The sequence below is a fragment of the Alosa pseudoharengus genome, unplaced genomic scaffold, assembly GCF_046254945.1.
Source record: "Alosa pseudoharengus isolate Yale_2024_CS ecotype anadromous, Long Island Sound unplaced genomic scaffold, YU_APseudo_1.1 YU_APseudo_1.1_scf_15, whole genome shotgun sequence".
Classification (NCBI taxonomy): Eukaryota; Metazoa; Chordata; class Actinopteri; order Clupeiformes; family Clupeidae; genus Alosa; species Alosa pseudoharengus.
The window spans coordinates 27,737,672-27,763,873 of NW_027468620.1; the positions used below are offsets into that span (position 1 = coordinate 27,737,672).

The 26,202-nt window shown below is 42.5% G+C and overlaps 3 protein-coding genes across 6 annotated transcripts; 1 reads left to right on the forward strand and 2 right to left on the reverse strand.

Moving 5' to 3' along the window:
* On the reverse strand, positions 1–9,320 carry mcmbp (minichromosome maintenance complex binding protein). The gene is made up of 16 exons (XM_076286127.1): positions 9,165–9,320; positions 8,730–8,815; positions 8,437–8,577; positions 8,042–8,083; positions 7,424–7,516; positions 7,077–7,206; positions 6,673–6,830; positions 6,413–6,510; positions 5,863–6,032; positions 3,574–3,697; positions 2,924–3,041; positions 2,608–2,773; positions 1,717–1,850; positions 739–903; positions 505–593; positions 1–234 (listed from the first exon to the last, which is right to left on the reverse strand). The coding sequence occupies exons 1-16, from the start codon at positions 9,220–9,222 to the stop codon at positions 108–110; spliced, it is 1,899 nt and encodes a 632-aa protein (XP_076142242.1). The 5' UTR covers positions 9,223–9,320; the 3' UTR covers positions 1–107.
* A 343-nt stretch (positions 9,321–9,663) lies between these two features.
* On the forward strand, positions 9,664–19,639 carry sec23ip (SEC23 interacting protein). Of its 2 annotated transcripts, XM_076286129.1 has the most exons (18): positions 9,664–9,991; positions 12,136–12,647; positions 12,956–13,172; positions 13,484–13,677; positions 14,069–14,158; positions 14,488–14,608; positions 14,708–14,797; positions 15,148–15,289; positions 15,768–15,976; positions 16,088–16,185; positions 16,895–17,065; positions 17,175–17,270; positions 17,397–17,561; positions 17,664–17,819; positions 18,046–18,148; positions 18,260–18,457; positions 18,666–18,825; positions 19,146–19,639. In XM_076286129.1, the coding sequence occupies exons 1-18, from the start codon at positions 9,859–9,861 to the stop codon at positions 19,225–19,227; spliced, it is 2,937 nt and encodes a 978-aa protein (XP_076142244.1). In that variant the 5' UTR covers positions 9,664–9,858; the 3' UTR covers positions 19,228–19,639. The 2 variants fall into 2 exon arrangements, with proteins under 2 accessions (XP_076142244.1, XP_076142243.1); XM_076286128.1 differs by lacking the exons at positions 9,664–9,991; positions 12,136–12,647 and having other exon boundaries at positions 12,962–13,172; positions 16,892–17,065.
* Positions 19,640–20,164: 525 nt separating this feature from the next.
* Positions 20,165–26,175, reverse strand: csgalnact2 (chondroitin sulfate N-acetylgalactosaminyltransferase 2). 3 transcript variants are annotated; one of them, XM_076286131.1, is made up of 9 exons: positions 26,053–26,175; positions 25,078–25,143; positions 24,134–24,958; positions 23,136–23,352; positions 22,298–22,399; positions 21,960–22,141; positions 21,771–21,865; positions 21,565–21,646; positions 20,165–21,484 (listed from the first exon to the last, which is right to left on the reverse strand). In XM_076286131.1, exons 3-9 carry the CDS (start codon positions 24,789–24,791, stop codon positions 21,192–21,194), a joined length of 1,629 nt encoding a protein of 542 aa, XP_076142246.1. In that variant the 5' UTR covers positions 24,792–24,958; positions 25,078–25,143; positions 26,053–26,175; the 3' UTR covers positions 20,165–21,191. The 3 variants fall into 3 exon arrangements, with proteins under 3 accessions (XP_076142246.1, XP_076142247.1, XP_076142245.1); XM_076286132.1 differs by lacking the exon at positions 25,078–25,143 and having other exon boundaries at positions 24,134–24,942; XM_076286130.1 differs by lacking the exon at positions 25,078–25,143.
* Positions 26,176–26,202: the final 27 nt, after the last annotated feature.

The following is a 26,202-nucleotide window of genomic DNA, read 5'->3' on the forward strand; positions in this document are numbered from 1 at the left end:
TTACTAAACATGAATAATTTTATTAATGGTAGAACACAGTCCTTAATATCATTAACAACTTGGATAAGAGAAGAGAAATGCCTTTATAACCATAGGCAACAGGGTTCCTATGGTTCGTGGCCATTAACAGATTTCTGCTGCTGTACTCTGCTCATACGCAACAGCTCAAGATGTTTGGTCTTCATCCACACATCTGTGGAGAGTGTAGTCTGACCAAAACTAAGAGACAGCAACCTGGAAAAGGCAAATAAAATGACATTACTCTCCTCTCCTTGAGTGGCTGTAGGTTGTTTACACAAGATCTCAAAGATGTAGACCAAAAGTACTGGTTAGAAAAAAAATCTTCAAATTGTAGGAAAGAAAAAGATGGGATTATCTTATGCAGTGGGGGAGGGTACGTTGGGGGTGGGTGGTTGAGGGGGGTGGGTGGTTGAGGGGGGGGGGACGTTGGGGGTGGGTGGTTGAGGGGGGGACCACTGTATTGTCAGTTCAGTTGAAACTCACCTCGAAACGACCAACATTCTGTGCAAGTCTTCTGCTGACATGCTCTGGGGGTCATCTTTACGCATCTCAACAAAATCATCTTCTACCGCCTAAAAGAAAAAGTGAAAAACAAAATTCACCAGACATTATTCATTCATTTATTCTACCCATCCCAGATTGCTTCCCATGTGCCATAGTCTGGATGGAACACTTCTCAGCCAGAGGCGACTCCTCTCCTGAATGTGCTTTCCTTACCTTTGTGACTTCCTCGGAGATGCTGTAGTCCAGCTGGCGGGCCACACTCAGGAACAGGCGGAATTTGTTCATTTGGGACGGCGCCTGGGCCGCCTGGATGGCACTCAGGTACTCCTCCAGGTTGGGTGGTGTCACCTGGGGCTGCAGATGCACCTGACAGTCCGACTACAGGGATGGGAAGAGACGACAGAGCACCATGAATATCATCATTATATCCTTCAGCAAAACCTATTACAGATCAGATTATCTGAATTGTGGTGATTGCCTACTTCTGTTCTGTCTGATCTTTAAGGAGCAGAACACAAGGGAGCAAACACACTGTTGAATTGGGTTGCATAAGGCCAATGCGCTGGTCCAAAACTATGTGGGAACATTGTTGCCATGCAACTTGAATGACTGCTTTAGGTCATTCAACGGCAACTGTGAAATGCCTTTGCGGTTTGCGTCTAACAGTCTTCGCGACAAAAATCACCACAAGATTCTAGTCTAAGCAACTTAAAAAAGGAACTAACTTTCCTGTCCAGAAACACTTGTGTGTGCTTTCTGTAGGATAAACAAACGGAGCTCAGGACGTTTGGTGAAAGGTGTGTTTGCTGTGCTCTGTGGTGGAAGGCCCTGCCTGGTATCCCCCCCCACTCGTGTCCTTGTGGTGCAGCTGCAGCCATGGCAACCCCTGAGACTAACATACGAGAATAGCCCGGCACATTCCTCAGACTGTTCGCATCAAAGCGAGGCCAGGGAACTGATGAGCCTGCCTGCCCACACACACACACACAGGGTCGGAAATACTGCTGGCTCCACAGGTGCCCCATGGAAAACAAACCCCCAGTGCTCCACGTGTTTGTCTCATGTGTGCCACTGCCTGCATGGAAACTCAGCTTGTGTAAATCTAGAGGGGCGTCTGCCTGACTCTACTCTGTGTGTGTGTGTGCGCGTGTGTGTGTGTGTGTGTTTCTGTCAGAGGCCTTTTGTCCTCACAGGCAGCAGTGATCGTCCTTCTGACGCGACCAGCACGTTAATATTGCAGGGGAATTCCATCTGATGGTAGTTGAAGTCGTAATCAACCTTCTGCCAGGAGATCAGGTTGCCTAGCGCTGTGATGTTCCGCACACCTACGCCAGGTGAAAGAGAGCAGAGAGGGGAGTCAAAGGAATGCACGTCTGCAAACACGCCATACATACATATACATACATATACATACATACTGCACATTTCACCAAATCTATGCAATGATGTTCCTAATGAGAAGGACTCGGCTCTAGTTTCTAGTCATGCCGCTAACTCACACGCTAGCTTCAGGATTGCACTGTCTGTGATTGGCTCTAATGTCCACACAATATGCTGGCATTTGTCATGCTTCTGCTGCATGTCTTCATGGCTGTTGTTGTTGACATGTTGTTTTGCTATTTGCACTGTGGGTCAGCCCTGGGTCAAGCGCCCCTCACGTCAGGTCACTTTATTACACCCAAAAAATGTAACTGGATCTTCTAAGAGCTTCGCCACTGGCGCTGTGAATGGAACAGATGCCTTCAGGTTTTGCCACATGACATCACTTCTGCCTGTGCCCTTCTGCCCATCAGGAGGGCATAAAAGTGTCGAGTGGTTGCCGAAATGCCTCCCTGTTGACAAGTACAACACTGTTAAGCACCCGAGAACCGGCGAGCCCAGTGACCACTGACGCACTCCCCTGCGACAGTCCCGCCACCACACGGTCACAGCGACAAATCCCGTTAAAAGCTGAGGAAATTCCTCTGATGTGGCTCAGCGCTCGGCCTCGCCTGTCCCCCTCGTCCTGTCCAGTCCCCCACCCTGCCTGTCCACTCGCCATCGCCCCCGCCCCACTCGCTGGCGCCCTGGCTCTCCTCTCACCTGCGGCGTCCAGCTGGCCCTGCTCCAGCTGCGTCTCGTCGAGGAACAGCGAGGTGTTGCTAGCCAGCTGCAGGGCGCCGCTCACCAGCCGATTGGCCGCGTAGTCCTTCCGCGGCACCAACCGCATGCTGTTCATGTTCTGAAGGCTCATTGGCAGACGGTACGACTGTCGGGGTGAAAAGGGACATTTGCATCAGAGCTGACGATAACTGTTGACCGTCAAGCCAAGTCTCTCGCGCTGGTCCAGTCGACACTGAGGGGACTCATGTAGCAACTGCACCAAGTCAGCAAATAGCTTTGTGCAATAAACACTCACAGATGGCACGAGGTGCTGAATGATCCGGTAGAGATGTTCCGTGTATGGGGAGGTCTGGGGGCAGCCGCTGAGGTTCAGGGCGAACTTACCCAGCGGAAGAACATCCCGTCGGGCGTACCTGAGCAGACACATCAACGGGTTTGAGAAGGCAATTACATTTACCATCTCTCTCTACTGCTCCTGTTTATAGCACCTAATGCTAATCCCATCCATTTACTAACTAAAGGGGTTTCAATAACCAGCTTTATGGGCCAGGTTTGCGTAAACAAACAAGAAATTTGACTCTGGTTAATCTTTGCTCTCAAAGTATAACTCACTTAACAAATAAAAAATTGTTTTAAACAAAAAAAACAGAAAGAACAGTAAGAAATATAAGAAAATACTGTTAAGTATACAGTATAACAATACAATAGAATTTACACATTTACAAAAAATATACAATAACAATTGAAGAGAGGGAAGGAATAGTGCAATATCAGTATAGTCTGAGATTTAAGATTTAAATATAAATATAGTGCAAGGCAGTTCAGTGCAGTGGTAACATATTAATACCAATATTGTCATTGTTATATTGAAATATACATGAACAGGACCAATTAGGACAAATTATAAAGAGCGGAGAGACGTCTGAGGCGAAGGTGGTCACGTACACATTAGAGATGAGGTGCAGGAGCAGGTACTCTGCAGCCAGGGCGTCCCCCAGCAGGATGTGTGTGAGGTAGGCCAGAAACTCGGACCTGATGGAACCCAGCTCACTCAGGAAACTGGTGACAACTGGACAAACAAAAGACCAACACATTCAGTACTGAAATAGAAACTGTTAGTTGCAACTGCTGCTAGTTGCAATGAAAGATCTTGTTAACAAACTGCCTACAATACCAATGGATGAATCTCAAGAAAGGGCTGTCAAAATTACAACATTATGCATGACTAAGTATAGGCTTGGGTATCGAATATCGAGTATTGGTTGGAACCGGGACTATCTTTGCGATTTTCCCGGAATCGTTCAAAAGTTTAAATTTCGATTCCTAGTTTCGATTCCCAGTCCGCCGACCTGAAGAAGAAACGGCTGAACACCAACGAAGAAGCGCATAGTTCATAGAATTAAAATTCATGAAGAAGGTCAGACTATTTCATTCAGAAAGCAGGGTTCCCGCGGATCCTTAAATAGTCTTAAATAGCCTACAACTGAATTTTCGAAAGAGAGGTATTAAATGTGCGTATGGGACCGCCAACGAGTGCAAGAGAGCGAGTGATGTCTCAATCCAGTTTCGTGTATTTAAAACACAATTTTATAAGTGACTAAGCTATTAGGCTACGGGAAGAAGTGTAGTGGTTGCAGAGTGAAGATGTTTTTCACGGGTGTGGTTAAAGGAGTGAAAACAGTAATAATACAGTAGGCCTATGTACAAAATAATATGCCTGACGTTTTCGTGGTGTAGCTGAGGCCAGAGAGATATAGGCTACAGGTAGCCTACGTGGAATGAGGAAGCCTACGGTAGAATGAGCAAGAGAAAGAAAGAGCGATAGGTTGGCCATACGTTCGAATTTAGGCCGGACATATGGATTTTAAAAGCCCTGTCCGGCGTCCGGCGCAGCCTCAAGCCGGACGCTCATTTGCTCTCCTTTTTGGAGTTGCGCTTGGCATCTAAAATCGTTGCTCGGACGCAGCATCGTTTCACAAACTATATGGTCGCGAAGACTGCTGGTCAAATTATGTGCAGTGCTTCGCAATCAGGAGGAAATACTGTAAGTTGATCTGTTTGCATCTTTCCAGCGTGTGTTGCTGGCCTAGCCTAGGGAAGAAAATATCTGTCTAAGTTATAATAGCCTACCTGTAATATCTGCCAGCAGCTTGCTTGCCAGCGTTTCCCAGTAGGCTAGGCCTACTTCGCAAAAGTTGTGAACTATAACCGCATATTTTTTGAATGTCGGCGACTGGCTACATAAAAAAAAAACGTGTGTTCATAATACGTGCGTGCTTGAGATGAAATCAGCGGTTTTCAGCAGGATCATGCGAGGAGGACCTGTCTCTTAATTAATTTAAAACAAGTCAATGGTTTTACAATGTTTCAGTCAAGCTTTGGTTGGTTTAGATACAAGTGGTATGCAAAATGTAAAGTAGTGGATTAACTTTAATTTGCTGTGCTGCATATTGGACAATAGATGCACATAGTAAATTATATAAAGTAGGCTTATTAAAATATGTAAATAGCTTAGTCTAACTTTGAAAAAAATATTGAAGGGAATCCAGTCCAGTGCACATGTCTTTGGCAAGTAGCCTAGGCTACTACAGACACAGGTGAAGAACAGTCAGCCTCAGCAGTAAGCAAAACCAAATATGTACAACCAGCTTCAAAAGCAAGCAGCCCAGACCCTAAAATTGGGCATTTATAGCTTTGAAGGTAATTCACACACAATTATTTTTCTTTCGCCAAAATATATTTGGTAACTTCTGTAGACATCCAAAATGGGGTGGGGGTTAAAATTAGTAGGAAAAAAAAAACTATTGCATAAACAGTCATATATATCCTTTTGCCGTGCAGTCTTAAGTTTCATTTAGATGTCTTGAAAAGGTCTTAAAAGTCTTTAAATTTGCACTTGGAAAATGTACCCTGAGAAAGACCGTTGGTTAGCTAGCTCATTTAAAATATCCTAAACTTTTTTTGACCCAGCCTCTTAAAAAAATCGGAATCGAGAATCGCTAGGAACCGGAATCGAAATAAGAAATCGGAATTGGAATCGGAATCGTTCAAATTCAAACGATACCCAACCCTAACTAAGTATGAAATAAACACATAGTGTATGATAAATGTAATCAAAGTTTTTGTGTCAAGATCCATTAATACATGTTAATATTACAGGGAAAACATTGCTTTGTGTGTGTGGCAACTTCTAAACCTGTGTGATGCTATTTTTAGATGACCGTATAGGCTTACAGGCGTTTTTGTCCTCCGACCCAGCAGAAGGCAGCAGTGGGTTGTTGTGCTGAAGGGGCAGGGCATAGACCATGTGGAGACGAGGCACTAGAGAAGGAGGAGGGCTGTGAGCTCTCTGCTCCTCTGCCGTCTCCATGGAATCCGTGGGGTCCAACAGTGAAGTGGCCTCTCTAAAATGCAGACAGGACAAGAACATTACTCACTGACACATTAAAAGGAGACTGAAGGAACACAGAAACACTTTGGATGAGCTCAACATGTTTCCAGCAGTTCCCTATGTCAGACAGAAATCTGACAGTGTTTTGCTTTTCACTTTTACTCTCACTTTGGTTACAGCACTGTTGAACAGAAAAGTGAAAATTACATAAAATGCTTTTACGAAAAGACATGTAAAAAGCCTACCACAAGAAAATGTGATTTAGTTAGGTATAGAAGTCCAAATATTAAGTTGTAAGTAACTTTTGCATGTAATCTTTGTGTGCGATATTCTCTCTGAGCTCTGTATCTAATCAGATAAAAGCCACTTAACCCTAGCTGAGAAGAATCTTACTTTTCCTCAGCCACTCCGCTCAGAGTCGGATCAACAGACAGGATCCCAAACACCTCCAGTGTGTCGTTCAGTTTGAAGCTCTCCCAGCCCTCGTACACCTGTCAATCAACAAAAGACAAACTACTGAGCTCACTATTCAACACTGTGGAAAGGGTCCTCTGTTCATCCAGAAGGCTTTTCCAAAAAGAGCTGTACACAATTATGACATCTCAGAGCAATGATCATCAACAGGTGTGAAGAGCCACAGAAGTTGCAGGTACCTTGACCAGACAGGCAGGGCCCTGCTCTCCAGGTAAGGGGTAGTTCAGGTCCAGAGGGGAAGTGCAGCTTGGGGGAGAGGTGCTGCTGCTGGAGGGAGCTTCTGTCTCCTGGCGTTTGGGGTCACCGTTTCTTTGGGAGTCACCAGAACTATGAGATCCTGTATAGAGAGTGGCAGAAAGTTACTGGTGAGAGAATGTTTTTGAAAAAGATATATATTTCACAAAAACTTCAACATAATTAACAGATTGAAGTGAGTGACAAAAGTTGGATACCAACATTCATCATTAGATCACCCTTTAAAACATGACATAAAAAATGGATTTTCATAATGAGTGGTCATAAAATGATTTACCCAACAATACCCAAATGACAGATTACATATTGGTGCCGTTTTTCCTTCTACCTGTGTTTGAGTCCCTTGGCCTTTGTGGTTGTGTGTCCATTTCATCATCGTCTTCATAGCTGCGCTTCTGTCGGTTTGGAGTGTAAGAGGTGGAGGGAATGACACGAGCCTGGCTAGAGTGGGCATAGCAGTGGTCAACAGTCAAGGAATAAATTAACTAATATAACAGTGACCAACATCCAGACTATTAGAGATCATCATGTCATTATGTGTAATTTTTAAAATCACTCATCTCTTGCATAAACCTTTCATTTAAAAGGTTAAAGCAATAGCTATGACTTTGGTGATGATTGAGTTTTTCATTGATGTTGTTCCTAATCACTAGGAACAATGAATGTGAAGGATATCTCTTTCACCCATGGAGATTCCCCTGGAACTGGCACACAGTAGAAGGTTTGTCTTTCAGATGTGACACTGTTTCTGGAATTGAAATCCACCTGCTGATATCAGATAGAGGAATACCTTGGTTTGGTTTGAATTAGCCATACAAACATTTCAAGCATTTTCTTTCATTTCTATGCACTAGCAAATGGCAGCACAATGCATATAGAGCTTACAGAAAACAAAAACCCTGAATGTAAATTTAGTCCTAAAGAAAATCCTGCAAGATTTTCAAGTTCTAATTTCTTATGCAAAACCCCTAACACCACCGTCTTCAAACTATGGCCTAATACCTCCTTCTGTGAGGCAGATCACAAAGAAGTTACAATAAAATACACTTCTCAGGTTTTCAGAGATGGTGATATGCAATATTGGTATATTGCCTACATACTATGATACTGCCCCCATTTGGTATTAAAAGGGAATTACTAGTTGTGTCTCATATACATGTAGCAATGATGCAATGCAACCTACTATAAAATCATGACAAAAAATATAACCCCCCCCCCTAAAAAAACAGTAAATAATCAATAAATGGTTGTATAGGTAGTAACTAAGGTAAAGTAGACAAGTAAGGTACTTACAACACAGTCTGTGACATCCTTGTATTTTCCACATTTCAGACTCTGAAATAATCACAAAAGTCTGTTATGAAACAGTGGCCAAATTGCTGTTACTGTCTAGTTTAATCTATCAATTGAAAAAATAAAACACTAGTTTGTGCTTTAGGTTCAGCGTCACGTCATGTATCTGTCAAATCCAGCTTCCATTTACATTTATTCATTTAACAGGCGATTTATTATGTCAATGATAATACAAGGGCCAATGTCTCCGGAGCCACTTGGGATTAAGTGCCTTGCTCAAGTGCAGAACGAAGGAAGCCAGGAATTTAACCCACAACTTTTCAGGCAACTGCATACTAGCCCGGCTCTTTAACCACTACCTACCACCACCCGTATCAAAACAAAACAAGACTTGCTTTTGACTTGGTCACAGGGTCTACAGCTTCATACACTCCCATGTAGAATTCTGGATCAAACATGTCTTGCACCAGACAACGGAACTTCACCAGACTGTTGGGCTTCAGGTAATGGAGAGGAACGTCGTTCAGTGAGGGAACCTGTAAATACAGGCTCATATCAGAGAGCCATTCAAAATGTGGCAGGTTCTTCAAGTCTGTGATCAATTCCTCCGTCTTTTTTTTAGTTACATTAACTGTAGGCCTCGCATGGCCATAACATTTTCAAGTGACAAAAAATCACGTCTCTTTACCCAAGTTTGTGCTTCTTTCTCTGACAATTTGTCTTTGAAGTAATCCACCACTTTTTTCCCCCATTCTGGATTACAGTTGCTCTGTGCTGTAAAAGTTGACATACTCACAGATTAAACGTCAATAATATGCTTCAACAAGAGCCATTACGAATGAAAGGATGAGGAGACAACTGACACGTTCCTAACCACAACAATAACAGTCAAAGTTATCATTTTGTATTTGACCAAAAAAACCCAACTATAGTGCGATGGTAACACCAAAACTGTCTTCTTAGTTTTACTCACTGTTTGCAAAAGTATAATGTAAATTACGATGCGAATTAAAACGCAACACAAACTTATACGGACATGTGGATAAGCTTTTCAACTTTTTAGCTAAGTTAACTTCGTTAGCTATCAAGCAAGCAAACATTCTCGCATGGGTTTGTTTCTTACCAAACATCCCCTCGACAACGCCCAGAGGATTATTAATCCAGTCCTGTGCGGAAGGCATTGTATTGATGAAAATGTAAGTAATATTATTGTATATTTCTTTCACAAGACACTGTCCACCAATTTGATCTGTAATCACGTTGTCCCACCCCACTCAGTTAGCCGTGGCGGGAAAATTACGTCATAAAACTTTAACCTGTGAACTCAAGCAGATTAATTTTGCCGCAACTATTCTGCATTTGATGGTAAATGCCTTAGACGAACAAAAACGACAATTAAATGTATTTTTATACAAATGTATAACAAAGACTTAAAGCAGGGCAAATTTGATTTATTTTGTGACTGTAGTAAACTCTACTAAAGTAGTAAGACAGCCAAAGCAATAGGGGGCAGCACATAGGGGCAGCATAGCAATTATAATCGATTAAAATGTTTGATTACTTTGGTCTGAAAAAGATTTCCGTCTTTCTGACACGATAAGCGTTTCGACCGCGACTTTCGCAGATATATAGAACAAATAATTAACCTTAGCGTGGGGTTTTCCTTTGGCAGAGATCGTCTTTATGTTGTACCACTTTGATACTCCGCGCAAACTATTCTGCACTGAATGACGAAGAGGAACCTTCTCAGATCCGGGTTGAGTGAAGTTATGCCTTGTCCAGCTGGAGGATAAGCTACGTGTAATTTCTAAGCAAAAATGGCTGATAGAAGGGGTAGTAACGCTCCCAATTCAAACGCAAATTTACTGTTCTCTGCGGCACCTGAGTTCAATTTTAACCTGCCTTTCATACCTGTCAGTCAAGCCTCTGGTCCTGCGGTGTTATCGGGAGGTGAGATAAGGAAAAATACTTGCTAGCCAACTGTTTGAGCCTGTCAAAGTAAGCTAGCTTTAGGATAACTTGTTAGCCAGCTATATGGCTAGTCAGCTAAATTGTTAAAATAATTATGTTGCCTTTTTGCTATCACTAGTCTCTTGTGGTTGTCTACCCGACCTCAATGTCATCATCATGTGAGAAAAGTGGTAGTAGCCAACTGATGTCTACTATGGTTGATGTTAGCTGGCATCTTTTCTACAGTTATTGAACTAGCCAAATAGGTCAGATAGGCATAGGATAGTGAAAGCACTTGAATGTTAAAGGGAACTAGATTCCGTTTTCGATCCCCTTTTAAATGTGGGCGAACACCATACATTTTTACAAGTGTTATTACAATGATTAGCATGTCAAAAACAACATTACTCAGTTTCCAAACTGTTACAGTCCAGTTGTAGCCTATATTTGTTCTGTGTACTTTGTTGATAACGAGTTGTCATCCGATGTCAGGTTATGCTAAAGGTTCTTGGGTCTTCGATAAAAATACTAATTAGAGCCATGACAGGCATAGAATGCCTTTGATGTCCTACAATCGGATAAGTCATTTGCGTACTAATGATGTGCCTAAATAAAACTGAATTAGTCCATTATGTGTATAGTAGAAATTAAAACAGTCCTAATGTTATGATTTGTTCTGTCGGGTCAAGTAAGCATCAAACTGTTAAAAAACCGTTTGGACAACTATTACTTTGTAGGTTAGAGCATTTTTCTACAACAGACCCATCCCATTAATTGTTCTTTTCTTCACTTGTGTGTCACGTTGTAGAAAATGTCTGGAGGCATGGGGCAACTTAAGCAATGTTTATATTTTGTTTGTACTTCAAGTTAAATGTAAATTGCAGTATTTTAAGTAGTGTTATACGATATGTGTTACATCTTGAAGTGAACATCAAGGCAAGGTAATGTAAGTGAAATGTCACGTGAGTCATTCCGTGTCAAATCAGGATACAGTAAGGTTGTTGCTGCACGTCTCAGATTTCGATCAAAACTTGTCTATATCATCAATGGGTCCTAAAACCAAGGCCTTTGAAATATTTCTGTGCAAATCTTCTGTCTTCATATCTTTTTCAGCACTTGAAATTCTTATATTTTTACAGCTTGAAAAACACATGCCATGTTTGGGTATTAATATCTTGCCAAATATTTTCCCTAACCTAGGATTTTCTAGGGTGGAAGCTCAACTCATTATAAGCATGAGTAACACGCATGTAAACATGAGTAATAAGCATATAAACAATTTAAGATCTGTACTAAATGTCTCCTGACTTTCGAAAGGGACCGATTTTGGAAAAATGTGCATTAAGTGTGATATTGAAGGTATTAAAAAACGTTTTTCATTTAGTATCAAGGCATGTTTGTATTTTTGTGTCATTTTCAAGCAACTGAAATGGTATTTGGGGTAGCCAGTAGGACAATACAAATCTATGTGAAAATGGGTAAGTATATGGATATTTCGTGTGTAAAGTACCAATATTGTCCCATTCACAGAATAAATGCATGTAGTTACAGGCAAAATGACACAAAAATACAAACACACCTTGTTTTATCCTTATTATTATGGCCTTATGGTTTTCGGTGAGTTTTTTTTTTTTGGCAGTTTGCAAACGGAGTGCATTACCACCACCATCTGCACTTAGGTGTAATGGCAAGTGTACCCTTTAGCCTCGTTCTGGCCGCCGGGTGAATAAGGCGAATAAAAGAGTTTGTAGACCCTCAATATCATTTTTTTGCATGTTTTTTCTGAACTAGAGACTTCTATAAAAAGAACGAGACTGTGGTACAAACGTTTAATGATTTGAATCTTACTGAGAGCATGTTTGTCTTCCATTCTACAAAGTTTGGTCAGGCTAAGAATAATACTTTTTAAGATATAAATGTCCAAACATGGCCTCCAAGAAAAGGCTTTTTATAGAGTGCAAACAATCAAGGGCAAAAATATTATGAAAACAATAGAATTGAACAAAAATTTTTTAGTTATGGAACCTAAACATTGTGTAAACAAACTTTGAGAAAAATCAGAGTCTGTGCTACACCCATTTTCCTGGATTTTGTCTCATTGGACACGGAATGACTCACCTTCACCTTCTTCTGTGTTTCTGCAGATGACACCACTGACGTTGGTGAGGAAGACAGCTTCTTGGGCCAGACCTCCAGCACAGCCCCACAACCCTCCACATTCAGCTACTTCTCCAGTTCGACCACCAGCAGCGACCCTTTCGCCTCCATCGGGCACCAGCCATGCCCGCCCCCAGCCCCCACTGTCGCCCCCATGACCTCTGGCCCCTCGCTGGTCTCCAGCCCTGCTGCTGCCACGTTGGCTGCCGGCCCCACAATACCCCACTCCAGCACTGCCGCAGCTCCGCAGTTCAACAGTGCAGTTTACCAAAGCCCCATGGGCCAGTTTACTCCCCCTCCCACCATGGGAGCTCCCCCACCTCCCCAGGCCTCCCAGCAGTCCTACAACCCCTATCGTCACACGCCTCTGAGCAGCAGGGCCAACCCCTATATCCCGGCCCCGGAAGTGCCGCAGCAGATTCCCCCACAGAACACCAACCCTTACACACAGGCACCTCCTGCTCAGACATTCCAGATGGGACCTTCTGCATTCGCAACGGTACGACTGGCCATTATTCTCAACTGCATTCACCGTCACACGCAAATTTAAATCCATTAGGATTTTAGCCACTCATCCAAGTTCAGTTGTCGGTTCAGAAGTAATATGGTTTATGAATAGATATGATTCATGATTAGAACACCTAATATACTGAGATACAGTTCAGTCTCCTGTCCCTCAAAGTTAATCATTCAGCTAATGTACATGACCATGACCTCCACTAATGCAATGCCACAATCGTTTTCACTTTAAATAGTACTCTTCTCTCTTTGGACATCCTTGACTCGTATCCCTCTGTGTCCCTCCAGCCTCCTCCTCCTCCTACCACGCAGAGTCCAATGCCCCCCATGGGGCCCAGTATGGCTGGACCTCTGGTCCCGGCCAACCCTATGATGCCATACAACTACAACGTCTACGAGCCTGTGCAGCTCCACTGGTTCTACTGCAAGCAAGTGGAGTCCAAGAAGGTCTGGCTTCCCTTAAGTATCCTGGACTCTCTTCGTTTGGAGGAGACCTTCAATTCAGGTATACCACCCAGTGGATTAGTAGTGTTTCCCCCATTGTATAGGTTGCTGTTAAGTGGGGGTTAAAATTAACAATGCAGTTGAAATAGATTTTGTGTGTGTGTGTGTGGGCTTAATTTTAAGGAAATATAGTTAAACTCTTCATAGGACAGCCAGTATCACAAGTTAAGATGTCAATAGACAGGTTAATGTTGCGTAACTGATGATATAATGTTACAGATTGACTTATTCCCTCTTGTATCTTTAAATTAATGGATGGATTATGCAACAAACTGCACTCATTTGTCCAATAAACCATTCCTGTGTCCCTAGTCCAACCAGACCCAGAGAATGTGATTGTGTCCACGGATGGCGGCCGCTATGACGTCCAGCTGTATGACCGGATGCGCACGGCGGTGTATTGGGAGGAAGAGCCAACAGAGGTGCGACGCTGCAGCTGGTTCTACAAAGGAGACACAGACAGCCGCTTCATTCCATACTCAGAGGAGTTCAGCGAGAAACTGGAGGTTTGTCAGTGTTGATGAATATACCCCCAACCCCCTAACACTTTAATAGGAACGTGTTTGATGTTTGTAAAGTAATAAATACTTTCAATAAAATCAAATAGTACAAAGTATAATAAATTAACATAGTAAATGTTAATTAGTAATGAGTATAGTAAATGATAATTAATGATGGTAATTAAGTGCCCACAACAGTTTTGTCAAAGAGGGGGGTTTTTTGGTGTTGAAAAAAAATATTGTACATTACTTATTTTTGCATCCTCTAGACCAGTTGCAGATTTTGTATGGAAATAATTATTCACATGTATTGTCTTCAATTATTCACACACAAGCCATGTCAGGAAAATCTACTGAAACCCTTGATTAAGTCATTTATCATGTGTCCTTTTCTAAGGCTGAATATAAAAAAGCTGTATCCACTAATCAGTGGCATCGGAGACTGGAATTCCCATCTGGAGAAACTATCGTCATGCATAATCCAAAGGTAAGACATGACCTGCCTCTTTGTAACCACCGTTGATTAATCAGTTAATTGTTGCAGCCCTAGTTAGTTTAGTTTAGTCTTTTTTTTTTTTCTGTGGAGAACATATAGCATTCAAAACATTTTAAAATAGATTCAGTTGGCTCAAAGTTAATTTGATAACTTGGATGTAAAAACTGTCAACAGCAATACAAAATCCAAACTGTCAACAGCAATACAAAATCCAAACTGTCAACAGCAATACAAATGGGTGCTCATGTGCTCTCTCTTCAGACGTCATCTGTTTAGACCTTACTCACATGCTTTGCCTTGTCTGGCGTGTCTCCGTGTAGGTGATTGTCCAGTTCCAGCCGTCTGCCATGCCAGATGAATGGGGCACCACCCAAGACGGGCAGACGAGACCCAGAGTGGTCAAGAGGGGGGTAGATGATGACCATGATGAAGTCCCTGATGGTAAGGACAGGTGCCCTCAGGTGTACCAGAACATGTACTATCAACATCCCTGTGTTTTTCTAGTGTCACTTACCTCATCTAAACCCCCCCCCCCCCCAGGAGAAATGCCGCAGGTTGACCATCTGGTGTTTATGGTGCACGGGATTGGCCCAGTGTGTGACTTGAGGTTCAGGAGTATGGTGGAGTGTGGTGAGTGTGTTTCCAGTGCTCCTGATAGCAAATACTGTACCGGTACTTTGCTGAAACTTGCCCTGATTATATAGTAGTTCACTTTATCATCAGGGCAAGTTTCAGCAAAGTATTTTATCTAATCATTCAGCATTTCATGCTTGGTGACTAATTGTCACCACAGGGATGGGTAGTTAGACATTCTTCATGCCCAATCAAATCTGTTACATACATTTTGAGTAGCCTTTTTAAAGACTGCTTTAAACTGCTTGCCACTCAAATGCTATCCGCTGGTTGAGTGGTCTAAGACTCAAGTGAGTGGGTGGGTGAGTGAGAGTTCTATTTTTGTTCTTCATCTTGTGCCTCGACAGTGGACGATTTCCGCAGCGTGTCCTTGAAGCTCCTGCAGAGTCACTTTAAGAAGCCCCAGGATGAGCGGGTCATCAGCAGGGTGGAGTTCCTGCCTGTGCAGTGGCACACAGCCCTGCATGGTGATGCCACCGGAGTGGACAGGTAAAGGGGCCGCAAAGTTGCTGAGGGCGTTTTTCGACCGTCAGAGAAGACATTCTTGAACCGGTTCAGTTCAGAATGTTTTGAACTTCAGTGCTATGTAATGAACCAACCTGCATTTCCACTAGTTCATCAACAATGGTTGCTGCACACATAAACAAAAGTTAATAAAATGCTAGTTAACGTCTGCAGTGTAGTGCTAGTTGACTAGTTTTGTTTAATCATGGCAACAGTTGATAAGGAGGGCAAACTCAATAGTCATGGTAGAATGACACACCCACTCCCAAAATTTTTTGGTCCAGCCCCGAACCAAAGTGCCACATTCTGAACCAGTTTTTGTTTAGTTGAAATGCTCCGAATTGGTTCGGGAACGAGAACAGAACCGGTTCTCTGTCGGTGGAAAAGGGCTATGAGAGCTCCGCTTGTTTCTTTGATTTTGAGTCAACTGATTGGAACTCTGTTTGCTTTTTCTTTCTTGCAGGCGGATAAAGAAGATCACTCTACCCAGCACAGGTCGTTTACGCCATTTCACTAACGAGACCCTCCTAGATGTCCTCTTCTACAATAGCCCCACATACTGCCAGACTATCATGGACACAGTTGCCAAGGAGATCAATCGCATCTACGCTCTTTTCATGGAAAGGAATCCTGACTTTAAAGGCGGCATATCTGTGTCTGGACACAGTTTAGGTAGGAAAATACACTCTGGTGTCATGTGACTTTGGAGACAGGAAGGAACGATTGGTGGAGTGACTTCATTGTAAATCTTGAACCGCTTTAACCCCCCAATATCTTTTACAGGTTCTCTCATTCTTTTTGACCTGCTATCAAATCAGAAGACAGGCTCTCCTTCTGGTACCCCAACGGCCAATGGCAGTACTTCGCCTGACGCCAAACAGGTATGGACATGGACGGCAATTACTCTGCTCTTAGCCTGCCAAAGCTCATTTCCAGTGATGACTGAGAATGTGTGCACAGTACGCTGAAGGTATTGCATAGGCAAATTGTGGTCATGAACTGAAAATATATCACCTCCTGATGAGTTCATAATTAATGGTTATTGGTCAGTTGGGTTACATGAGGCGGCCTGTACTACGGCTCAGGATTTGGGAATTACAAATAAAAGGTAACTTAAGGTTTCATCCTGGATGATACTTCCAAGCTTCTCTAAAATATGTTATCAGACGGAGCTTTGCCTATTTTAAAATGTTTGATCCTGTGGATAGATTTGACATGACGCTAATATTGATGTACACACCAAAATAAATCAAAGCAAAAGATTTATTTAATGCAATACACCATCAGATTATACCACCCTAGGTAACCTTATCATGCCTTAATGAATACAGAAGTAATTATTTGTTTCTCTCAAGATAGCTTGGCTTTAACCCTCTCGATTCTTCCAAATGATACAAAGTCCAGTAGAGCCCTTCTATGTGAACGTGCTCATAGGCTCATAGATTGTGAAGCCTGTGTTGACTTTTTTTTTTCCCCAACCAGCTAACAAAAAGATAATCTGGGGATGTTGAACTTGCTTCGTAGTATAGGCCCCTAGTTACTTTAGAACGTTTAGTAACTTGCTGAAAACCTCTGTGCTTCATGAAGCAGATCAGCACACCAGTCAGTGAGGAGAACAATGCTCCAAGTCAGGCGGTGTGTGAGGAGGAGTCGAAGGAGGATGGAGAGGAGTTTGCAGACCTATCCGCTGTTCTGGAGCACCTGGGTCTCTCAGAATACCAGAGCACATTTGAACAGGAGAAGATTGATATAGAATCTTTTGTAAGGGATTCATTTTTACCGTCTCATTAATATCTATATATTTATCATTATGTGGTAATACAATGAGACAAAAGCAGTGAAGTGTATTTTTTGTTTGTGTCCTCTGTAGCTGATGTGCACTGTTGAGGATTTAAAAGAGATGGGCATTCCCCTGGGGCCACGCAAGAAGTTTGCCAAGTTTGTCAAAGAGAGGGCAAGCAAGCAGGTAAGCATCCACATTCTCACCTCTGCTGCAAGTCTCTCCTTGACTGCTTTCACTCGAGATGTGGAAAAATAAGAAATCATGTGATCAGAGACAAATGACCCAAAAACATCTTCAATAACATGGCAGGCGGCAGCAGCAGAAAAGCCAGCCATAAAGGACGTGGTAAAAGAGGCTACTCCACCTCAGAATGCAGAGCCTGTCCCAACCCCAGTCTCTAGCAAACCTCCTGTTGGAAGAACCATGTCCTCCATCCATGTGGATTACAACTACTTTGAGATTGGTACTGGACAGGTCAGTTCTGGTTCACATGCTCTATTTTATGTTTACCAGACAAAAAAAAATAATGATTTGATGCACTTTATGAAGTGGTTCCGATGGTTCTTGTTTGTTTAGGTGTCTGTAATCTATCACACGCTGGACTTTGAGCCTTCTAATTTCTTTGCCCTGGGCTCCCCTATCGGCATGTTCCTCACAGTAAGAGGTCTGGAGAGAATTGAAGAGACCTATCAACTGCCTACCTGCAAGAGATTCTTCAATATTTACCATCCAGTGAGAACACTCTTGTGACTTAAGTTCATATTGTTTTTTTACATTTATACCTGGGAATTATCTGACATGAATATTGTTTACAACCATTTTGGAACAGTCCACACTTATATATCAGCATCTATTGTTGACTCTCAAAAGCCCATGTATAAGTAAAGTTGATATTGTATTTGATCTTCATACCTCAGTGGTTTTGATCTGAATGCAAACGAAATGTGTGTCATTGTAGTTGGACCCTGTCGCCTACCGCATTGAGCCCATGATTCTGCCAGACCTGGACCTCAAGCCTATTCTGGTCCCCCACCACAAGGGCCGAAAGAGATTACATCTGGGTACGGCTCCTTAGTCATGTCCTCTATTCCTCGCTCTCTTGGGGCCCCCTGCCCCTCGAGGTGACCTGGCTGGCCAAGGTCGCGCTAACACCCAGGCGTTTGTGTTTGCAGAGCTGAAGGAGAGTCTGACGCGGATGGGCTCGGACCTGAAGCACAGCGTCATCAGCTCCCTGAGGAGCGCCTGGCAGACGCTCAACGACTTTGCGCGAGCTCACACCTCCAACACCCAGCTACAGGCCGAACTGGCCATCGTGGCCAACCAGATCCAGGAGGAGGAGCAGAAGCAACTGCAAGGAGAGGAAGGAGAGGGTGAGTGCTGGCATCAGTCCCTCCACCCATTATGCACATTTGATAAGACATGTTTTTAGAAAACATTATACCACCTGCCTGGAGAAGGGTCAAATTATGGTGTTAAACGACTGGTTCCATGCTGTGGTGTAAAACCTAATGCCATTTGGTAATAATGCCTCGTCAGCGTTTTGTATGAGTGCAAACTCTGCATGTTTGTGCGTTGCAGTGGGCAAGATGGTGGACAGCCCTGAGCAGAAGGAGGATTACCCGTCCGTTAAAATTGGAATGCTGAATGGAGGAAACCGTATTGACTATGTCCTGCAAGAGAAACCCATAGAGAGCTTCAATGAATACCTCTTTGCTCTTCAAAGCCATCTGTGCTACTGGTACATTATGAAGATTTTCACATATTGAACATATTTCACATTATTGCATGTGCAGTCTCACTGCACAAATGAATAATGCAATTATTAATGAAACCATACAACTACCTACATTTTCTGATCATTTCTTTTGATTGATTAGATGTGAATACTAACCAAATAGGGATATTAATATCTGAATAGTTAAGCTAAGAACAGCTATTCAGACTTTGCAACTCGCCTAGTTAGTTCAGCAGGGAGTCATGTACTAAAAGTGAATCATTTAATTGTACACACCAATGGTCACATGATCAAAATGCCTTTTTCCGTTTTCTGTTCAACAGGGAGTCTGAGGACACAGCCCTGCTAATCCTGAAGGAGATCTACAAAACCATGGATATACATCCAGAACAGATTATCCATTGATGAAGTGCAATACATAAAACCACACAGACCTTTATTTTGAAACATTCAAAACTGCAGTAGATTCTAGTCAATACCTGTCATTGTAGTTGGTGGATTCATTATACAGGAAATTGTCTTTGTTTAGGTTTTTCTTTTTTTCTACTGTAGTATTGTAAAAACAGATACACGTGTATTATGCCATATGTCTTAAATTAAGAAAAGATACTTAGTGGATTTCAAGGCCACATTGTTTTAAAATGATTTTTTAGAGTAAATACAACTGCAGTTGAAATTCCCATGAAGTTGATCAATTACATGGGGAAAGTGGAGCCACAATTAATGTGAAAGTACCCAACAGTCCAGGCAAGAGTGACATTATTACATTATTAACAAGTCATAAAATAAAAAAGCAAAGGCGTTTATGATTAACACATTCTGTGGCTTTGTACAATTTCTTCATAACTTTTACTTTCTGAATGCAGCTGTGTGTGAGGACACATTTTTGTTAATAGATATCTTGATACCTCACAGACAAAAATAGAACTGGAATGTAAACAGTAATAAACACATTATTATATCCTTGTTCAGATATAACCCTCAGAAAGTACTTCCACTTCCAGAGGGCAAATAAGAGATGACATTTATGTAAACAAGAGCTTTTGTCCCAGTCCTACTCCACATGTCCCCCAGATGGCATCATAATTGGATTGGAATACACAAACTTCTGTTCTGCGGTAGCAGCAAACCTAAGGGTGCAGATTTATAATGGGAGCAGACACATGACCGCTTTCTTAAGCTGCCACTTTTTATATTATTAAAATGTATTTATTTATTAATATAGTAATGTTATGATAAATGAGGGCACTTGGCGCTGTGGCAATAATTACATCAACATTGTGACCATTTCAGATATAATCTATACAAGATTAAAAAAAAAAGCCATTTCTGAAAAACGGTGGATTTGGGTTAAGATTTTATTTATGTTATCAAAAGGACAAGAAATGAGACATTGAGCATGCAGCAGTCCAGGCTTCTTTTCCTGCTCATGTTTGAAATTATCTTTATATACACACACAACATCTTGAACAGGCCATTCACTCTGTCCTCATATCAAACTTTGAGGCACATCATCCGTTTGCACCCAGTTACACCCGTGTTGGTGGCTGAAGTGGTCTTAAACAACTTATAACAAACAAAAAAGCTTTGACAGCTGAGATTTGTAAATTATTATGTCCTTTTCAAAGCACTAAGGTTATTTTTTTTGTTTTCTTCAAATGTGGCATTTAAATATTAACAAAAATGAACAACATATCATTAAAATATGACCAAGCCCATGCTTTTGTAGCATTTCAAGACATGTCAGACATTTGCTGATCCACACATACAGTTCATCTGCAGTAACATTTACTGTAGTTTTGAATCCGTAAACTTCATTCCCAGTAACTGATTGTCCCTTTGAAATTACTGCTTCCACACTGATCCCTTTTTTTCCCCATCACAGCGCAGTTAGGAAACAAAAAAGGAAATATGGCTCTACAAACAATTGTTAAAACCAGATATACAGACAGTAAACATATTGAAACTTCTGTATTGACCTCTAAGGCAGGAAATGTGCCTCAATATCATTCATTCAAGTTAAAAGTCCTCTCTGGAGAGTCCATGTAACCATAACCTGCTAAATCCCCCATGGCAATTTGGGGCTGAACTGACCTTCATAAAAGCATTTTGCCATTCAGACAGCATCTCAGAGACAGCTGATCTCCAGAACTGGAGATTCGAGATAATCACACAGGCACTGCAACTGAGTCCTTGGAAGTTTCTTCAGTCAAGTACAAGTCTTCACAGACCTGTTGTTTCTGAGGATTGGCTACTCATTACAGAAACCATTCACCCCTAACCAAAACCTTCAAAACAGTAGTCCTAGTATCCAGTGGTTAGGTCTAGGTTTAGGTTTAGATTAAATCCTACGTGTGCAAAGGCTGGTCCTACTCCTCTGCTTTGATCTGAGTCTTGTAGGCCTGCTTCCGGAGGTGGTTCTCGATCTCCTCCCGGAACACCAGCATTCCCAGGTGGGGGTGGGAGGCCTCGTTCATGGCCTTGGACTGGATGCACATGCGGTACTGCTCCGGGGTGAGCTCGTCTGCGCACTGCTTCTCATGCCACAGGTGGAAAAGGCTGGACACGGGCGTTCGCACCACAATGGTGTCGCTCCGCAGGTACTTCCTGTACAGGTGGACATCCTCCACACCCCAGCCTTTTACCTCCAGATCAAAGCCACCTGTCATGAAACAAGTTAATTGTTCAAATTCCATTTGAACTGCAATCAAAATTATTATGAGAGGTAGTGACCTCACTTACCAATGTCTAAAAAGTCAGATCGGTATTGGCAAGTCATACCAAAACCAAAATCTCTCCAAAATCCTGTGTCTTTTTTATGAATCTGTAAAAGATACATTATTAATGTACCTCTTGTATCCTGTGAATTGAGCATTTAAGGTTGATAATAACTTTCAATAAAGCTATACTGCCATACTGGTGAAGTTTAAATGTTAGTAGCGCCTTACCAACTGATGTTCAATGGGAGGAGCCAGCTCAAGATTCCCATAGACGATTGCAGGATTGTAGAGGCTGAATACCACTGGATAGAAGACTTTCTTATCTGAGGAAAAAATAAAAAAGCATACAGGAACAGGAAGCAACCAACTAAATCGCTTAAAACATGTAATCTGTGCTGGCAGTCTGTAAACACCTACTAGGAGCGGCATTAAGGCGGCAGGAGTTGAGAAATTCCAGGGTAAAGTAGATGTCCACATCACAGAAGAACATGAGGACATCAGCACTCCTCTTCCAGGCATGAGCGCCTATGTCAAGGCCACGGCCGCGGGAAAACTCCTCATCCACAGGAATCAAGGTGTAGTCAGTAAAATTCTCCTCACTGGAAAATGAAAAAGGCAACTTGACCACCAGACACTCTTTAATTATTATTACAAGTTATTTTACTTCCTGTCGAAAGGATTCAATTACTTTGAGGGGGTAAATATATGAAAGGATTTAGTGGGAGTTCTTCTGAGATTATTTATTTAATACAGACCTGGACATTTTTTGAAGAGAAATCTTAACGTCCTGCAGTCCTTTCTGCCCAAAGTACACCACAGTAAGATAGACTCGCTTGTCTTGCTGTATGCATACTTCTCTGGAAAAATTAAATAAATAAATGAATAAGTCTCATCAATCTTATGCTCCACTAAAATTATATTTAGAAAAAGCTGTGGTCTTATTGGTTAACGAGTGCTGTCAAGATGCACCACAACAAATCTTTTAGTAATTAAATAAATGGCCTCCAGGGGAAAAGATCCTTTCATAATTCACAGGAATGACTGCTATAATCCCTGGAAAAACATGATGCAATGACACACCCCAGTAGTTGATGTCAACACAGACTCAAGCAGCCCACAACACTAAAAAACATGTTGTGGTACTACAGATCATAGTGCAGTAATTATCTACCGATGTTCAATTACAATATTCTCAAACATGCAGCCATGCCAGTCTTGCCCATTTAGATGACGCAAGCAAGTCTAGCAGAAAATACATCCACCCTCCTTCATTCAAGACGGAAGGAACCAATTCAGACAGAAAACCAACCAAAACAGCAGAGGGCCGAGACCAAAAGAATCTGATGGTGCGGTTTCAGTCAACACCATGAATCTGGGACTTGTTCTATTGCATGCTGAAAGTTATTTATGTTGTTCAGAAGTTCAAACAAGGACTGATCTTATGTAAACCACATGTTTTCAGATCCCATCCAAAATGGATAACACCATGGCCTGCTTTTAAAATACATAAAAACAGGAATGGCAGAAAAATGTCAGACACAGAAGTTATAATCCTACAGTACCCCACACCCTGAGACAATTCCAGAGCCTCACCTGAAGTTGTGGAGGAACTGAGTGAAAGTGTCAGTCCTGCCTGAGAGAGGCACTATGAGGTTGATGATGGTATGGGTGGTCTCCACAGACACGCTCCGCACCTTCATCAGCGGCCCAAATGGACGGAAGAGAGTGACGTGGCGGAATTCATTCGAATTTTCTTTAGCAAAGAAGAGTTCGTAGAGAGTGCCTTTGTCTCGCTCAGTCCTGTACAGCCCTGTAGAGGAGAACCATTAAGATGAGATTCATTTGGGCCAATTGTCACATACACATAATGAATGCATATGCTAATCCTACAGTAAGATTCTCAACATCAAGGGGACATCAGAGATGAAAACATATCTTTAAAAAATACGTATATGAATAAATACAATGTGCTTGGTGTGGTGTCTAAATCTCAAATATTTAACTTCCACTGAAATGCAGTACCGTAAGAAAATATTAACTTGGTATTGATTAAAGCAGGTTTACTCATTTACCACTACTTGATAGACATTGTTAGGGTTCCTACACCTTTCACACCAAATGAAAGGACGTTTTATGCCCTCCGATCCCTCAAATTCAAGGACCCAAATTGCTTGCTTGCTACTGTTTAACCTACATCATTTGAATCACCGAGCCAGGCATGCATGTGACATATGACATGCAGTAATTCTTGAGCACAATAATTGCATTACTTATAATTCCTTTTATGAGTACATGACAATAAACTACTTGAACTTAATGACACAAAGATGCACAGACAGCAGGAGACACATGCAGACAGCTTATGTAATGACGAGTTATATATAAAATATATATAAAAAGAACTCCAATTTCTATTAATGCACAACTATATTAATTCACAAACTTAGCCTAGGCCTAGTGACCTCAGACCATTTCAAAGCATTGATTTCTTTCCTTATTATAATTTTTTTAAATTCACCAACTTTCAAGTATTGCAAGGTTCCATACGATCCCTGTATTGTGGAGCTGTGCTGACACTGAACAAGGCGTACCTTCAATGAAATGGCCCTCAGTGTACATTTGTCTCTGCATGGGCACATCCTCCTCTTGACCGTCCTCCTCGTCCGGATTGTTGATGACATCCAGCCCCGCTTCGATCACCTCCACCAGCTCGTCGCGCCGGTCCTTCCTCACAGGCTTCTCCTCGGGGTGCCGCGTGAGGCCCATCTCCAGCTGGAACACCTTGGTGGCGGTGAAGCTCTCGAAGGGCACCAGGGCGTACTCGCTGGGCAGCCTCGCACCCGTGCTCACCTCGGCCTTGTCGATCTGTGCGTGCAGGTACTCCAGCAGGTCTCCGGGCTCCTGGTCTTTGTCGCCGGCCAGGCCCAGACCTCCGGCCGCCGGGGCCTCCTTGCGCTCCTGCAGAGCCTTGAGCTTCTCGTTCATCTCCTGCAGCTCCTGCTTGAGCTGGGCAATCTGCCGCTTCAGGCTGTTGGCACGACTGACGTGGCGCTCCTCCTGCTCCTGGAGCAGGGCCTGGTAGTGCTCCCGGCCGTACGGCTCAGCCCCCAGACCTGGCAGGGCCAAGCTGGCGTCGGGGGGTGGTGTGCACTCCAGCAGGTAGGCAAACAGTAACAACACCAGCAGCAGGAAGATGCCCAGGAGGAGCCAGCGTGCCCTGCCCTGCAGTGGTAGTCCCCGTCTGGGCATGGTGGGAGAGTGCAGGGCAGGCCTCACCGGTGGCAATATATCAACATCATCCTCCTCTGGTGTGAAAACTCCACTTCCTCTAGCCTGGACAGAGTGGCGCTCTTCTCGGCTAGCACTTCCTAATCAAACAAGGGGACTTCCTCTCACAGCCCTTAAGGAAATAAGAACTGCATTTGGAGAGAGAAAAAGACAAGCACTTCATTCAGGAAGTGCAGGGTTTCAGGAACAACTGGCTAAAATGCTGGCTAGCAGGGTCATGAAAGCACGCCTGCATCAGTTCACTCACTCTGGTTAAGACATATTATTATCTGTCCTCTATTCTTTGGCAAAAGCAGATGGACTCGCTGGCTGTCTGGTGGGGGAAAAAAAACTTAAATACACAGCTAAAACAAAGTATGTGCTTAACTTTGTTACACCCACTGAAGTGAAACTGAATTAGAAACGTGATCTATGTGGATCTGTCTGGTCATAGAACAGAATCTGAAACCTTAATTAGGTGGACACAACTTTATAAACTGTATGGTCTGTTTATTAATTATCCAACATATTTGGTCTGTTTATTAATTATCCAAAATATTTGATTCAGCGCTAACGTTCTCCGTCACTCAAAGTGAAGTAAGCTAGGGATACATGGAACATGTTATGAAAGCAATTTTCTGAAACTAACGTTAGGAACTCAATCGCCAGCAAATTTGGCTTTGTAAGGTATTATGGAGTAATGGGGTAACAGAGTTATATTAGATATACTTAATTCGATAAAAAGCTAGCTGCGTCCGAAAAGTTTTCTTCGGCACGGAAACATTAAGCACTTTCTCCAAAATCTACAAGTGAAAACTGCCCGTGAAGTATCTGATAAGGTAACCTGTAAGTTAGCTTCTAGCCACTTAGCTATCTTCCTGGCTCCCATGTACAGTAATTTTGTTCGAGGTCATGCTAATTACAGGTAAACGGTAGTAATGTTAACGCTAACGTTACATGTGCACTCATTTAATTCACAAGTTGGTTTAATATTGGCCTTCTATTTTGTCCGGGGAAACAAATAAGTTACTTCAAAAGGCAAACAGCTGACTATACGTTAGCAAGCTAGAGGGTTAACACGGCGAAAAATGACTGACCAAGCACCTTCAAAGCCAACGTTAGTGAACAGTTAATCAGTGAGTCTTATGAGTGTGAAAAAGAGTCAACAAAATTCTAGTTTAACGCACATTTTATTAACCCATGTATTCAGTTCTACAAACTATTAAATGCAGTGTTTGCCTACCTTGGTACAAAGGGTGCTATCTCACTCATAGCCATCACTGTGTAACGTTTGTAGTGGGGAAAGTCGGAGAGAGAACCATACAAACATGGGAACGCCACGGGGCAGACGCAAATGAGACGTAATCACGACAGGAACATCACTTCGCGAGTC

Excerpts from the sequence above, each read along its gene's own strand:
- mcmbp (XM_076286127.1), bottom strand. The coding sequence starts at position 9,222 with ATGCCTTCCGCACAGGACTGGATTAATAATCCTCTGGGCGTTGTCGAG. Across the intron at positions 904-1,716 it reads AAGGACGATCACTGCTGCCT|TCGGACTGTCAGGTGCATCT; the intron begins GTGAGGACAAAA and ends CCATCCCTGTAG. Across the intron at positions 594-738 it reads TCTCCGAGGAAGTCACAAAG|GCGGTAGAAGATGATTTTGT; the intron begins GTAAGGAAAGCA and ends TTTTTCTTTTAG.
- sec23ip (XM_076286129.1), top strand. The coding sequence starts at position 9,859 with ATGGCTGATAGAAGGGGTAGTAACGCTCCCAATTCAAACGCAAATTTA. Across the intron at positions 14,609-14,707 it reads CCATGATGAAGTCCCTGATG|GAGAAATGCCGCAGGTTGAC; the intron begins GTAAGGACAGGT and ends CCCCCCCCCCAG. Across the intron at positions 18,458-18,665 it reads GCAAGGAGAGGAAGGAGAGG|TGGGCAAGATGGTGGACAGC; the intron begins GTGAGTGCTGGC and ends TGTGCGTTGCAG.
- csgalnact2 (XM_076286132.1), bottom strand. The coding sequence starts at position 24,791 with ATGCCCAGACGGGGACTACCACTGCAGGGCAGGGCACGCTGGCTCCTC. Across the intron at positions 21,866-21,959 it reads CCGCCTTAATGCCGCTCCTA|ATAAGAAAGTCTTCTATCCA; the intron begins GTAGGTGTTTAC and ends TTTTTTCCTCAG. Across the intron at positions 21,485-21,564 it reads ATCTGACTTTTTAGACATTG|GTGGCTTTGATCTGGAGGTA; the intron begins GTAAGTGAGGTC and ends GTTTCATGACAG.